This window comes from Anomaloglossus baeobatrachus, chromosome 6 (assembly GCF_048569485.1).
Source record: "Anomaloglossus baeobatrachus isolate aAnoBae1 chromosome 6, aAnoBae1.hap1, whole genome shotgun sequence".
NCBI lineage: Eukaryota > Metazoa > Chordata > Amphibia > Anura > Aromobatidae > Anomaloglossus > Anomaloglossus baeobatrachus.
Window position 1 is genome coordinate 435,307,587 of NC_134358.1, and position 13,023 is coordinate 435,320,609.

General features: G+C 39.2%; 1 protein-coding gene across 1 annotated transcript in view; it reads right to left on the reverse strand.

Moving 5' to 3' along the window:
* The window catches only part of LOC142243954 (collagen alpha-4(VI) chain-like), a 261,579-nt gene that overhangs the window by 49,719 nt on the left and 198,837 nt on the right, over positions 1-13,023 (reverse strand). The window contains exons 38-39 of the mRNA XM_075316147.1: positions 5,228-5,309; positions 3,031-3,188 (exon numbers count right to left, since the gene is read on the reverse strand). Coding sequence (XP_075172262.1) covers positions 3,031-3,188; positions 5,228-5,309 — 240 coding nt within the window. The remainder of the gene's footprint in view (positions 1-3,030; positions 3,189-5,227; positions 5,310-13,023) is intronic.

Sequence of the window (13,023 nt, forward strand, 5' to 3'; positions counted from 1 at the left end):
AAAATGTGCAATCCGCATTTAAACAAAATTTGACCGGTGCAAAAGTATGAGCACCTCAACATAAAAGTGACATTAATATTTTGTAGATCCTCCTTTTGCAAAAATAACAGCCTCTAGTCGCTTCCTTTAGCTATTAATGAGTTCCTGGATGAAGGTATATTTGACCATTCCTTTTTACAAAACAATTCCAGTTCAGTTAAGTTTGATGGTCGCCGAGCATGGAAATCATCCCACAGATGTTCAATGATATTCAGGTCTGGGGACTGGGATGGCCATTCCAAAACATTGTAATTGTTCCTCTGCATGAATGCCTGAGGAGGTTTGGAGCAGTGTTTTGGATCATTGTCTTGATGAAATATCCATCCCCTGCGTAACTACATCTTCGTCACTGATTCTTGCACATTATTGTCAAGAATCTGCTGATACTGAGTTGAATCCATGCGACCCTCAACTTTAACAAGATTCCCGATGCCGGCATTGGTCACACAGCCTCAAAGCATGATGGAACCTCCACCAAATTTTACTGTGGGTAGCAAGTGCTTTTCTTGGAATGCCGTGTTTTTTTGCCTCCATGCATAACGCCTTTTTGTATGACCACATAACTCAATCTTTGTTTCATCAATCCCCATGACCTTCTTCCAAAATGTAACTGGCTTGTCCAAATGTGCTTTTGCATACCTCAGGCGACTCTGTTTGTTGTGTGCTTCTTTCGCATCACTCTCCCATACAGCTTCTCCTTGTGCAAAGTGCGCTTTATTGTTGACCGATGCACAGTGACATCATCTGCAGCAGGATGATGCTGCAGGTCTTTGGAGGTGGTCTGTGGATTGTCCTTGACTGTTCTCACCATTCTTCTTCTCTGCCTTTCTGCTATTTTTCTTGGCCTGCCACTTCTGGGCTTAACAAGAACTGTACCTGTGTTCTTCCATTTCCTTACTATGTTCCTCACAGTGGAAACTGACAGTTTAAATCTCTGAGACAACTTTTTGTATTCTTCCCCTGAACAACTATGTTGAATAATCTTTGTTTTCAGATCATTTGAGAGTTGTTTTGAGGAGCCCATAATGCCACTCTTCATAGGAGATTCAAATAGAACTACTTGCAAGTGGCCACCTTAAATACCTTTTCTCATGATTGGATACACCTGCCTATGAAGTTCAAAGCTCAATGAGGTTACAAAACCAATTTAGTGCTTCAGTAAGTCAGTAAAAAGTAGTTAGGAGTGTTCAAAACAAGAAATTGATAAGGGTGCCCATACTTATGCACTTGTCAAATTTCGTTTAAATGCAGATTGCACATTTTCTGTTAGTACAATAAACCTCATTTCAATCCAGAAATAGTACTCAGTCCATCAGTTATTAGATATATGAAACTGAAATAGCTGTTGCAAAAACCCAAATTGTTATAAATAAAAAAGGTTAACATTAATAGGGGTGCCCAAACTTTTTCATATGACTGTAAACACCAAAATATTTTACAGACAGCACACACTACACATACCACTTGCACACAAAAATGAGGCTGCTTTATGCTGGAGGGAGCTGAGGTTACACTACATGAGCTGCGCTCCTCAGCTTCTGCTGACAGTAGCACTATCCCAGAAGACACCTCCTGCCCCTTTGCCAGAGGGAGGCTGCTCACCAGGAGCCGCACAAACAGGAGGACACTGTACAGTGGAACCTTGGTTTATGTGAACAATCCGTTCTGGGAGTGTGCTTGTAAACCAAGTTACTCGTCTAGCAAAGCAAAATTACCCATAGGGAATAATGCAAGCTCAGACACTTCGTTCCACAACTTGTTTAATGTCCCATCCTGGTCCCCTATTGTGCCATTCTACACACGCACAAACACGCACGCACACACATATGCTCACCTTACCTTCCGTTCCATCGCCGGCCTCATGGTTCTTGTAGTTTGCCTGTACATGATGTGAATGGTTAACCATCACGACCGATGGAGGAACTTCCGCTGCCAGAGCACTGACATCAAAGGCATGAGCCGCTTGCCTCTGATTGGTCAGCATGCTGCCTTTGAGTAGCAGCTGACAGCGGAAGTTCCTCCATTGTTGCGATGGTTACCCCATTCACATCCTGTACTGGCAAACTACAAGAACCATGAGGCCGGCGACGGAAGGTTAGGTGAGCATAATATGTGTGTGTGCGTGCGTGTTTGTGCGTGTTTGTGTGTGTTTGTGTGTGTTTGTGCGGACTCCAAGAGCGGGTCAGAGCGCGGTTATAGTACGGAACCGGAAGTGTGTGTGGTGAGTATTTGCTTGTACAGCAAAGCTTGCTCATAAACTGAGTTACAAATTTACAGCAAGCTTTGCTCATATAGCGAAATGCTCGCACACCAAGTTACTCGTAAACCGAGGTTTCACTGTATTACTTATATGACATATCTCCCTCTCCCTCTAATAAGTGCTGTGTAGGACAGGAACACTGCTTTCACATGACTTCTATTATTCAGAAGGGGTATTCCGTGTCCCCTGCTTAAGGACATGAATATTCACTGCTCTACATAACGTGTATAAATAGGAAAAAGGTGTTTAGTAGAGTGGGCTTTCCCTCATCTCCTTCCTCCATTTTACTCAGACTATTTTGAGGGGACCAACATCATTTTTGAGTTTATTACAGTTTATGTAATTAAAGAATATATTTGGATTGTTTTTACTTTTTCCGTCCCAATCTTTGCTGCCTTGATCTCATTTTTACACAATTTATTTCAAGTACCACTCCAACATTTTTGTTTTATTGCACTGCTGGAGTGGTGATTTAAATGTAAGTCCCCTGCCCCCTTATCTTATACTCAGCTTTCAGCATCTTCATTGATTTCCAGTGTCGCTCTGGTCGGTCTTCTTTGATTTGTGACCAGATGACAGCTCCAATGTTTCATGGATCGCATGGGTATTGATAAAGTTCCATTTAAAACTATGTGTAGAATGATCCCTAATGCATCTGCATCTCTCAGCCATTCATATAGAATAAACATTTAGACAACCAATAACATACAAGATGCATAGCTGAAACATACCAAATCTTGTGATCTCCGCTTCAGAAGTTTCAACAAAAGTTTCCTCTGTGGTTTTCAGGTCATATTCCAGTTCTACTTCATAATTATATTCTATCTCTCTTTCAACATATTCTGCAGTTTTTTCGGTTGTTTCAATCTCCACCTCTTCATAGACCACACTTAAATATCCAAACAATTTTATTACTGCATTATTTACATTTTGACACCATTTTTTTTGGCATGTAATAGACTTTAATTACTATTAACAAGATTGATCTTTCACTCTTAAATAATTGGTAAAATTTGTAAGGTTCATTGAAGACTGAATTTCCAATTATGGAGATAGGAGATGACAATTGGTGCATTTAAAATTGTATGGAGAGGGAGGAGGAGGTGCTAAAGGCAGACACACCCATTTTGCTACAAGGTGTTCTAAAATCACAGGTATAGTTCTACAGAAAACTTTGAGCACCAACTGTCATCTCTTATCTTAGGAAAAGCTGTATTAACTGGAAACACATTTTACTTGTTAATTGAAAATTTTGAGAAACGAGTAAAAGAGGATCTAATTTCTGTAATAAGATGCATTAATAGAAATATCGTAAGGTTTCTTATTTTTACGTGTACTATCAATTTAGAAACCTAATGTGATGTTCACATGATGAAGGAGATAAATAACTTAGAAACACGTTGTTAATAAAATCACCATTGAATCTCTCTGCGAGTTTCCTCTCATTCACAGCAGCACAGCATTAACTCTTCTGCGCCAGATTGAATTCATCAGTTTAGGGAAAAAATACTTAAAATGACGATTTTTTTTAAGCTGTTCTACACTCAAAGCCACATGGTCTACTTAAGCAGATATGATGCACAAAAAGGAGTTTTTTCAATGACACATAGTTTTCATTAGTTTCCAAATGTAAGTAAATTAAATTTATTAGTCTTTATAGTGGCTGGCCGTCTGATTCAGTTTATTAGCTAAGCCAGTCCCTTTCTCTATTAAGGCTGATGCATATACAGAGACAAAACCTGGCTCTGCTAATCAAATAAACTAGAAAAACAGCATTTTTAGTACAGCATTCTCTGATTGGTACTAAAATTGGGCAAAAAATTGGAAATTACATGTCATTGTGATGTCCAAAAATTTCTTTAGAACTACATTCACACATAGCGTTACTGCATGGCTGTGTAGGTGTGTGAATTTTTTAAGAAAATATGCAAAAAATCTGAAACAAACATGCAGTCAAAACTATACAAAATCAGAGTAAAACTTCAGCCTTTTTCGGCAAAATCGATGCAACAGTATTTTTTTCTGTTATTATTTTTACAAAACTAATAAAACATCCAAACGCTTTTTCTATCATGGACTTTGTTGTGAATCCACTTTGATTTCTGAAGCAAAACCATAGCAGAAATCAGGATTTATATTTTTGGCCTAGAATGGTAATGGATTTTACCCACTGTTTTGCAAGAATGAAATCAAAGGTGAATATGTAATTACAACAAATTGGGCATTCAATTGATTAATAAAATCTCCAGCATGTGTGGATGAGGTTTAGAAAACCCTTCATGATGTATTATATTGGCAGAAACACCCAGAAGATCCACAACATAGCCGTCATATCTGAACAAAGACTAATAGAATATTGGCTGTAAGCAAAGTAAAGTGAAGATTTATTTCTTGCCATAACAAATATAAAATGGATATTAAGTATATGAAAAAAAAAAACACATAGAAGCCCATGGCCTCATTCATCATTGCCTACGTGCCTGTGTTTTGACTAGTTTTATGTATCTTGCACCTTTTTTAGTTTGCACCAAATTCATTCTTTATGCGCTTTGTTGAAGTCTATTTTATGTGTTTGTTTGTTTTTACAATTTGTTCTTGCAAAATGTTTTTGCAAGATTCATCAATTCATCAATTACAACTTTTCAAAAATTTGAAGCAACTCTATTCCAGTGTCCCCCTGGAATAAATTACTTAAATCAGAAAGTGGTATCTTTTAGCAATATTTTGAAAAAGTTGTGACTTTTTGCTTAAAAATGTGCAAAAAAGTGACCGGAAAAAATAAATGTTTGACTTTGAACCAAATTCATGAAATACATGTGCCATTTTGATGAATTTGGCATGAAAAAATGTTAGTGAAAATCACAAGATAAAAAAGGAAAAGTGACAAGAAAGGCAAATGATGAATCGCTTAAATGTTCTATTACATACCTTTCTGTTGAAGAGAACACAGAGTCCCCACGACCTTCACATTCTCCTTGAAAAGCTGGAGATGGGTAGGTATTTATGTCATCTGAAATTAATATTCACAGACATTAACACTATAAGAATTGCTAACAATAAAATACCACATTTAATAGAAATCAAACTTCCTTTACAATAATCCTAGATCTCATGTTCTGTAATCTTATTTAGGAAACAGAACTGCAGTATAATAGAATTTATAGTTGAATTTCACACAACCAAAGCAAGGCAAGGCAAAGAGCAGAAATAACCAATTGAAAAATTCCTGTGTTGAAAAAAGATATACGGTAATTGCAAAACTCATATAAGAAAAATATTTTTTATTTCATTAAAAATCTTATTTTTGGCTTAAACCTCCACTTATTATACAACGTCTCGTACACTTTTTTATGACTGGTTATATAACAGTCCCCTGCCTATCAAATCCAATAGATGACACATAGTAGGAGCATGATTATTTATATTAATATTTCCCCAAAGTCTATAATTCATTATACATCCTCATTATTCTGTTACAATATCTATCTATCTATCTATCTATCAATCTACAGAGATTAAAGAAAAAATCACTGTAGAGGTCAGATGGAGTTTACAAAAGCCCAATATATTGAGTTGTAGTGTAATTAGGGATGAGAGAACCCAAATGGTAAACTTCAGGGGTTGTACCGGACACTTGGTGTTCGGGGCTCAAACTCGAGCATGGACTTTGAAAAAAAAAGTCTATGTCCAAGTTCAGATGCTGGTCATATACTAATAAAGCTTGTTGAAAGATTGCAGCGCAGCCAATCAACAAGATTTTTGGCATGCTGAAGATGCCTTTATACTGCTGTAAAGAAAAAATAATAATTAAAAAATGTTGTGGGGTGCATCCTATTTTTGATAACCAGTGCAGGTAAAGCGGACAACTGTGGGCTGCAGCCCTCAGCTGTCAGCTTTAGCTTGGCTGGTTATGAAAAATAGAGAGATGCCACACAATTTTCTTAATTATTTATCTAAATAGTTTAAACAAAGAGAGTGCCCCCCCCTATTTTTGATGACCAGCCAAGGTAGACAACTTGGGGCTGGTATTTTCAGGCTGGCATAGCCCATGTTTATTTGATCCTTACCAGCTTAAAAATAGTAGCCCGCAGCCACCCCAGAAGTGGAGCATCCAATAGATGTGCTAATGCCAACGCTTTGACCGATTTATCTCAATTTACCTGCTGCAATATCGAGGTAATACTTTAAGGGTTGATGTCAGCGGTGAATGAACAGCTGACATCAAGCCCAGTGGTTAGTAATGCTGAGGCATCTATCAGACACCCCCATTACTAACTCGGTAAGTATAGAGTTAAAAAACACACACACACATGAATAAATAGACTCCGCCACACTCCCTTGTTCACCTTGTTCTTAGAACTAAGCTCCATAGAATGCATCATGGGACAATACATCATTATATCATGTCAGAACTTTGAGGATCTCTTTTTAATGAATAAATTGTGAATGAGGGTGTGTGGGGGAGTCTTTATCTAAATAAATCATTTTTTTATGTGTGTGTGGGTTTTTTAAATATACACTTACCAGGTTAGTAATGGGGGTGTCACCTATCCATTACTAACCTCCTGGTTTGATGCCAGCTGTCAATTCACAGCTGACATCAACCTCAAAAGTATTACCTCAATTGCCACCAGGGTAATCGGGAAGAGCCTGGCAATGTACCGGAATTGGTGCATCTAAAAGATGTGTCACTTCTGTGGTGGCTGTTGGCTGCTATGTTTAGGCAGGGGAGGGCCAAATAATTAAAAAAAAATGGTGTGAGGACCCCTCTACTTTTTGATAACCAGCCAAGGTAAATCAAACAGCTGAGGGCTGAGCCTGCAGCTGTTTGTTTTACCTGCACTAATTATCAAAAATATGGGGACCCCACGCAATTTTTTTTTAATTCCCTATCCACGTTTGCAGGGCAATTGTCCTGCTTTTACCCCATTTTGTTTCCTTCTGCAGCCCCTTCAGCCCTTACTACAACCATTTTACAACTATTTTACAGCACCAAAGTTCGGGTCCCCATTGACTTATATGGGGTTCAGGGTCTAGTTCAGGTAATGTCCGGGTCCCGAATGAAAATTTTAACTAAAGTCTGGCCAAACCCGGTGACCCCAAACTTCTATGGGTCTACTCATCCCTAAGTGTAGTCTCTTCCAGATCACAGATTGTCAACATGTCAAATATAAAATTATTTAAAGTGACAGATTCAAGGAAGTAGAGAATTGATGAAAAACTACACTGCTTACAGGAGGATATACTGCAGGGTTACATGTATATCCTGGGGGTTTTCAACCTGTTATACTGGAAATCTGCTATCTAATATAACTTTGACATTAATTTATATCACATATGTATCTCATTTTAATGTGTATTAGTAAAGGTGTGTTTTTTATTAAGTTCTTGTCTGGAAAATCTGCTTCTATTTTTTATCTATTTCATTAGGCTGTTACATATGAGTATAAGATTTAAGTGTTTGTTTCTTAAGGGGCAGAGACCCTGTGTTTATCTTTATATGATGGTAAGGTATACGTCATATGATTAAATAAAAAGAGACCCTGATTCCAGTGACATATTGCTTATTCGTCTGCTTAGTGTAGGTTTTATCAAATCATTGTTTCATCAACAGGAGTTTATCACATGAGGACTAGTAAAAATGCTGGCAGGTAGTCCATCACTGATTGGCAGCTTTGTGCCTATACACAATGTAGACAGAAAGCTACAAATCAATGTGGGTAGGGTTAAACAGCTCAGCTTTCAGAGAACTGCTAGATAAAACTTTTCTTTAAGGATGTTTTAAAAAACTGTAAGTAACTGGTAAGTAACTGGAAGTCTAAAGAATGAGACCTCACCTGTCTATTAGTGTTAATCCAAATGCAATGTCTTTGTGCTCACATGCATAGACGGTATCTGTCCACATTTCGATTTCAAGGCATAGAATAAGTATATAAACTGATCTAGGACTATAGAAAAAACTTGAACCAAGAAGCCTTATGTTTTTTTTATTTGGAAACTATAGTTCCAAACTGACTTAATGTTAAAATAGAATTTAACTAATTTATTGATTTCAAAGGGCTTTTACACTTTTAGAAAAGTGGATCCCAAACAATTCTTGTAATGTAAAATATAAAAGACAGATAGTACACACACCCCTATCCCAAACCCCTGCTTCAGTGCCGGATCCCTGTGCCTGCTCCAGTCTATGTATTTTGACTGCTGCAGTGACGTCACATCACCGCAGTAGCCAATCACTGAGCTCAGCAGCTCCTTGAATATAGATGGCATGAGCTCCTGAGCTCAGTGATTGGCTACAGTGGTGATATGAGCTGTTAATGGGACATGACTTCTACAGCCAAAATAGAGAGACCAAAGCAGGGAACTGGCACTGGAGCAGAGGAGGGAGAGTACTATTTATCTTTGTCATTTTACATTTTACATCTCTAAAAGTTTAAACCCCTTAAATGGAACCAATCACCAGGATTTTCGTATATAACCTAAAGCCAGTGCTATACTGGCACTCTCAGGCTGATTCTATACATACCTTTAGTGGTCAGCTCGGATATATAGGTTTTGAAATCCAAGAAAGTAAAGTTTATCAAATTGGCAGCTTCTTCAGCGACAGCAGCTGAGAATCAGATAATATCTGAGGGGTATTTATACTTATCCTCTCCTCCTGTTAGAATTAGCATATTATTATACACTCGATTTAATTTCTCACTAGCAGGACCTGTGTGAGGTCATACCCATGTGACCAAAAGGGGCGGGGCCTCAGAAAAAAAAAGCTGATACCAGGAGGTAACACTTTCTGATTGCTGAGGCCCCGCCCCTTCTGGTCAGATGGGTATGATCTCACACAGGTCCTGCTAGTATAAAGTTAAATTGATTGTATAATACTTATACTAATAAGGATAACTATGAATACCCCCCCAGATATTATCTGCTCCTCACCTGCTGTCACTCAAGAAGCTGTCAATTTTATAAACTCTACTTTCTGGGATTTCAAAACCTAAACATCCGAGCTGACCCCTAAAGGTATGTATAGAATCAGCCTGATAGTGCCAGTATAGCACTGGCTTTAGGTTATATAGGAAAATCCTGGTGATTGGTTCCCTTTAACCACTTCCTGAAGTGGCAATTTTCCATTTTTGCACTTTTATTGTTTCCTCTCCTTCCAAAAATCATAACATTTATACATTTTTCTTTGAGTTTGCTGCACAAGGGTTTTTTTACTGTGAAAAGTATCTTTTTACTTTTATATATGCAATGAACATAAGGACTTGTATAGTATCTGTATTTTTTTTATGTACAGTATTGCTATTGTTTGACTTATGCCTCATACTGATTAGATGGTTCTAGTTGTGATTTTACTTAGCGTTGAAAAGGTCAGTGAACTCAGCTGCATGCAAGTAAAAGGACTTAGACTGAACTGTGTAGGACAAAGTTCTGACAAGTAGTGATGGGCAGACTCACAGATACCCGGGATCGGCGGGTTCAACCAGGTTTAAAAAAAACAAACCCTGGATCCGGCCCAGAATTGATCCTGGATATCTGCCTGGACAACGGTCCCCATATAAGTCTATGGGGAACCAAATCCAGTGCAATAAAATTGTGAAAGAAGGGATAGGGGGATTAGAGCAAGCGTGTTATACTTACCAGACTTCTGCGTGGCTGTAATTCTACTTCCGGGCCACTCATTAACCTCATGCATATGCACTGCTTTCCTTGGCTACTGGCAGTCCCGGCATCTCTAATTAGTTGTAGTCAGACAGCGCCCCACCCTGTGTGACAGCATATCTGACTGCAACCAAACACAGACGCTGTGTGTGTTCCTATCCTGGTGTAAAAATAAATAAATTGGTGTAGGGCCCCCCATATTATGATATACATCACAGTTAAAGCATATTGCTACAGGCTGCAGCCCTCAACTGTGTGCTTATCTTGGCTATGTATCAAAATAAAAGAGACCTCATCTGGCCTTTTTTAAAATGAATTAAATAAATAATTTTTAAAAACGGCATGCGGTCCCCCCCAATTTTGATACCCAATTGGCCTGGTGCATTGGCAATCAAGGTAATATCAGGGGTTAATGACAGCTTACAGCTGCCTCAAAGCCCTAGATTAGTAATGGGGGAGTCTATGATACCCCCAATTACTTATCTGTAAAAGTAATAAACACAAACGCCGAAAAATCCTTTATTTGAAGTATTCTTTATTTTAAATAAAATTCTAAAACAACCACACTCTGTCACCTCCTTATTAACCCCAAAGACCTAGTTCCAATATAATCCACACAAGGTCTCATGATGACTCTAGCACTGCTTCAGCCTGCACAGAACATGTCCACATGCTGTGGGCTTTAGATAGAGACTGAATTAGCTGCAGCTGTGAGCGGTGTCTTCACTCAGTTTATCTGCGGTCATAGCTGGAGTTTTCCATGGTACAACACCTGTGACTGTTAACTGACCTCAGGTGATCTCATTAAACTCAGTGACCTCACCTCAGGTGAACTGAGTTCACAGACCTGCATCTCCTGGCAGAAAATTGCATTTTTTTGCCAAGAGATGCCGATTTAAAGTTGAAATTTATACATTATATTTTGGCACCAAATCTGCATCTCCTAGCAAAAAAATCACATCACTACCTCATCAAAACTGCATGGTGTTTTGATGCTTTTTTTTTGCCAGAAGATGCAGATTTGGTGCAGGAATATAGTGTATAAATTTCAGCACCAAATCTGCATCTCTTGGCAAAAAAAAGAGGTGTTCTGCCAATTCACCTGAGGTGAGGTCTCTGAGTTTAATGAGGTCACCTGAGGTCAGTTTACTTGCGGTCACAGGTGGGGTAGTTTGGCAACCTCCAGCTATAACCGCAGAAAAACTGAGGGACGTCACCGCTCAATGCTGCAACTCAGTCAGTCTCTGCCTGACGCCCACAGCGTGTGGACATGTTCTGTGCCCTCGTGCTGTGACTTCAGTATGTATGTAGCAAATCTGGGATTGTCATGGCATCTCATGTGGATTATGTCGGAACTGGATGTTTGGGGTGGTTAATAAAGGGGTGAAAGAGGGTGGCTTTTTTTGTTTTTTATTTCAAATAAAGGATTTTTTTCAGTGTTTGTTTTTATTTCTTTTCACTTACAGATTAGTATTGGGGGGTCTCATAGACACCTCCCTAATCTAGGACTTAGTGGCAGCTGTGAGCTGTCATTAACCACTGAATATTACCCTGATTCCCACCCCACCAGGGCAATCGGGATGAGCTGGTTAAAGTGCTGAGATTGTCACATCTAATGGATGCGATACTTCTGGGTCGCTGCAGGCTGCTATTTTTAGACTGTTGGTCCCAATAACCATGGGCCTCCCCAGCCTGAGAATACCAGCCCTCAGCTGTCGGCTGTTGTGAATGCCAGTTATGCTTTTGCTCCTGTGAGGCTCCCTCTTGTGGACAGGAATGGTTTGGACAGAGACCAGGTGTGCTGGAGCAATGGGCGTTTCCATTGCTAACTCTCTGCCTATTTAAACCTTGGTCTGCTGGCAGTCTGAGCCGGTTCTCATTTGTTCTTTAGTTTACCAGCCTTCTCATCTTTCTACAGACCACATCTACCTCAGATAAGTGCTTTGTTCTTTCTTATGTTGTTTTATTCTTTTGTTCTTATCTGGGTTTGTCATTTTCTGTGGTTATTGTCAGTTTATTTGCATGCAGGAATCTTCCCTCTCTGTTGCTTAGCTGGGAAGCTCCCTGCAGCTATGTTTGCAGTTTTGCTCCTATAAGTCCATGTGTTTGTTGCTTCTTGAATTTGTAATTGTTCCTGTTTTCTGTTCATTGGTTTGACAAGAGCACCTGATATAGGACGGAGTTCAGATTGTGCGATCTGAGGACTTTTTGTACTATCAGGTATTTGGATTTTTGTAGGGTTTTTCTCTGGCCACCATCAGCCCTTTTCCTATCCTTTCCTATTTAGTCAGTGGGGCCTCACCTTTGCTAATCCTATCATCCATCTGTGTATTGTGTTTATTGAAGCAGAGAGTTATTCATCTTTCCTTCCTTCAGGATAGCTAGTTCTCCGGCTGGGTTCGCGGTGCATAGGATGTTAGTTCACCCCTCAGCTACTTCTAGTGTTGATGGTTAGTAAGGGGATGGCGGCCAGATTAGTTGCCAATGCTCTTGTCACCTTTTTTGCTAATGATCTATTGTGATCTTCCATAGTTCCGGATCATAACAGTCGGCTTTATCATAGCTGGGTATCAAAATTGGGGGGAACCGCAAGCAGTTTTTAAAGTAATTTATTTAAATAGTTAAAAAAAAAAGCTGCATGGAGTTCTTTTTATTTTGCTACACAGCCAAGATAAGCACATGGCTGGAGACTGCAGCCGGTAGCTGTATGCTTTATCTTTGCTGGGTATCATAATATGCAGAGATCCTACGCAAATTATTTATTTTTACACCACTATTCATACGCAGACAGTGTGTGTGATTCCATGCAGTCACGTTGTCATACAGGGTGGGGTGTGGCCTGACTACAACCAATCACAGACATCAGGACTGCCAGTGGGCATGGGAAGCAGTGCATGTGTTTGAGGGATAATGAGTGGCCCTGGAAGTAGTGTTGCAGTCGTGCGGAGACTGGTAAGGACAACGCGCCTGATCTAATCCTTCTAGCTCTTTCTACCACCATTTTAAAGCATATCATTTGGATCTCATTTGACTTATATGGGGACTGGCATCCAGGCAAATATCCA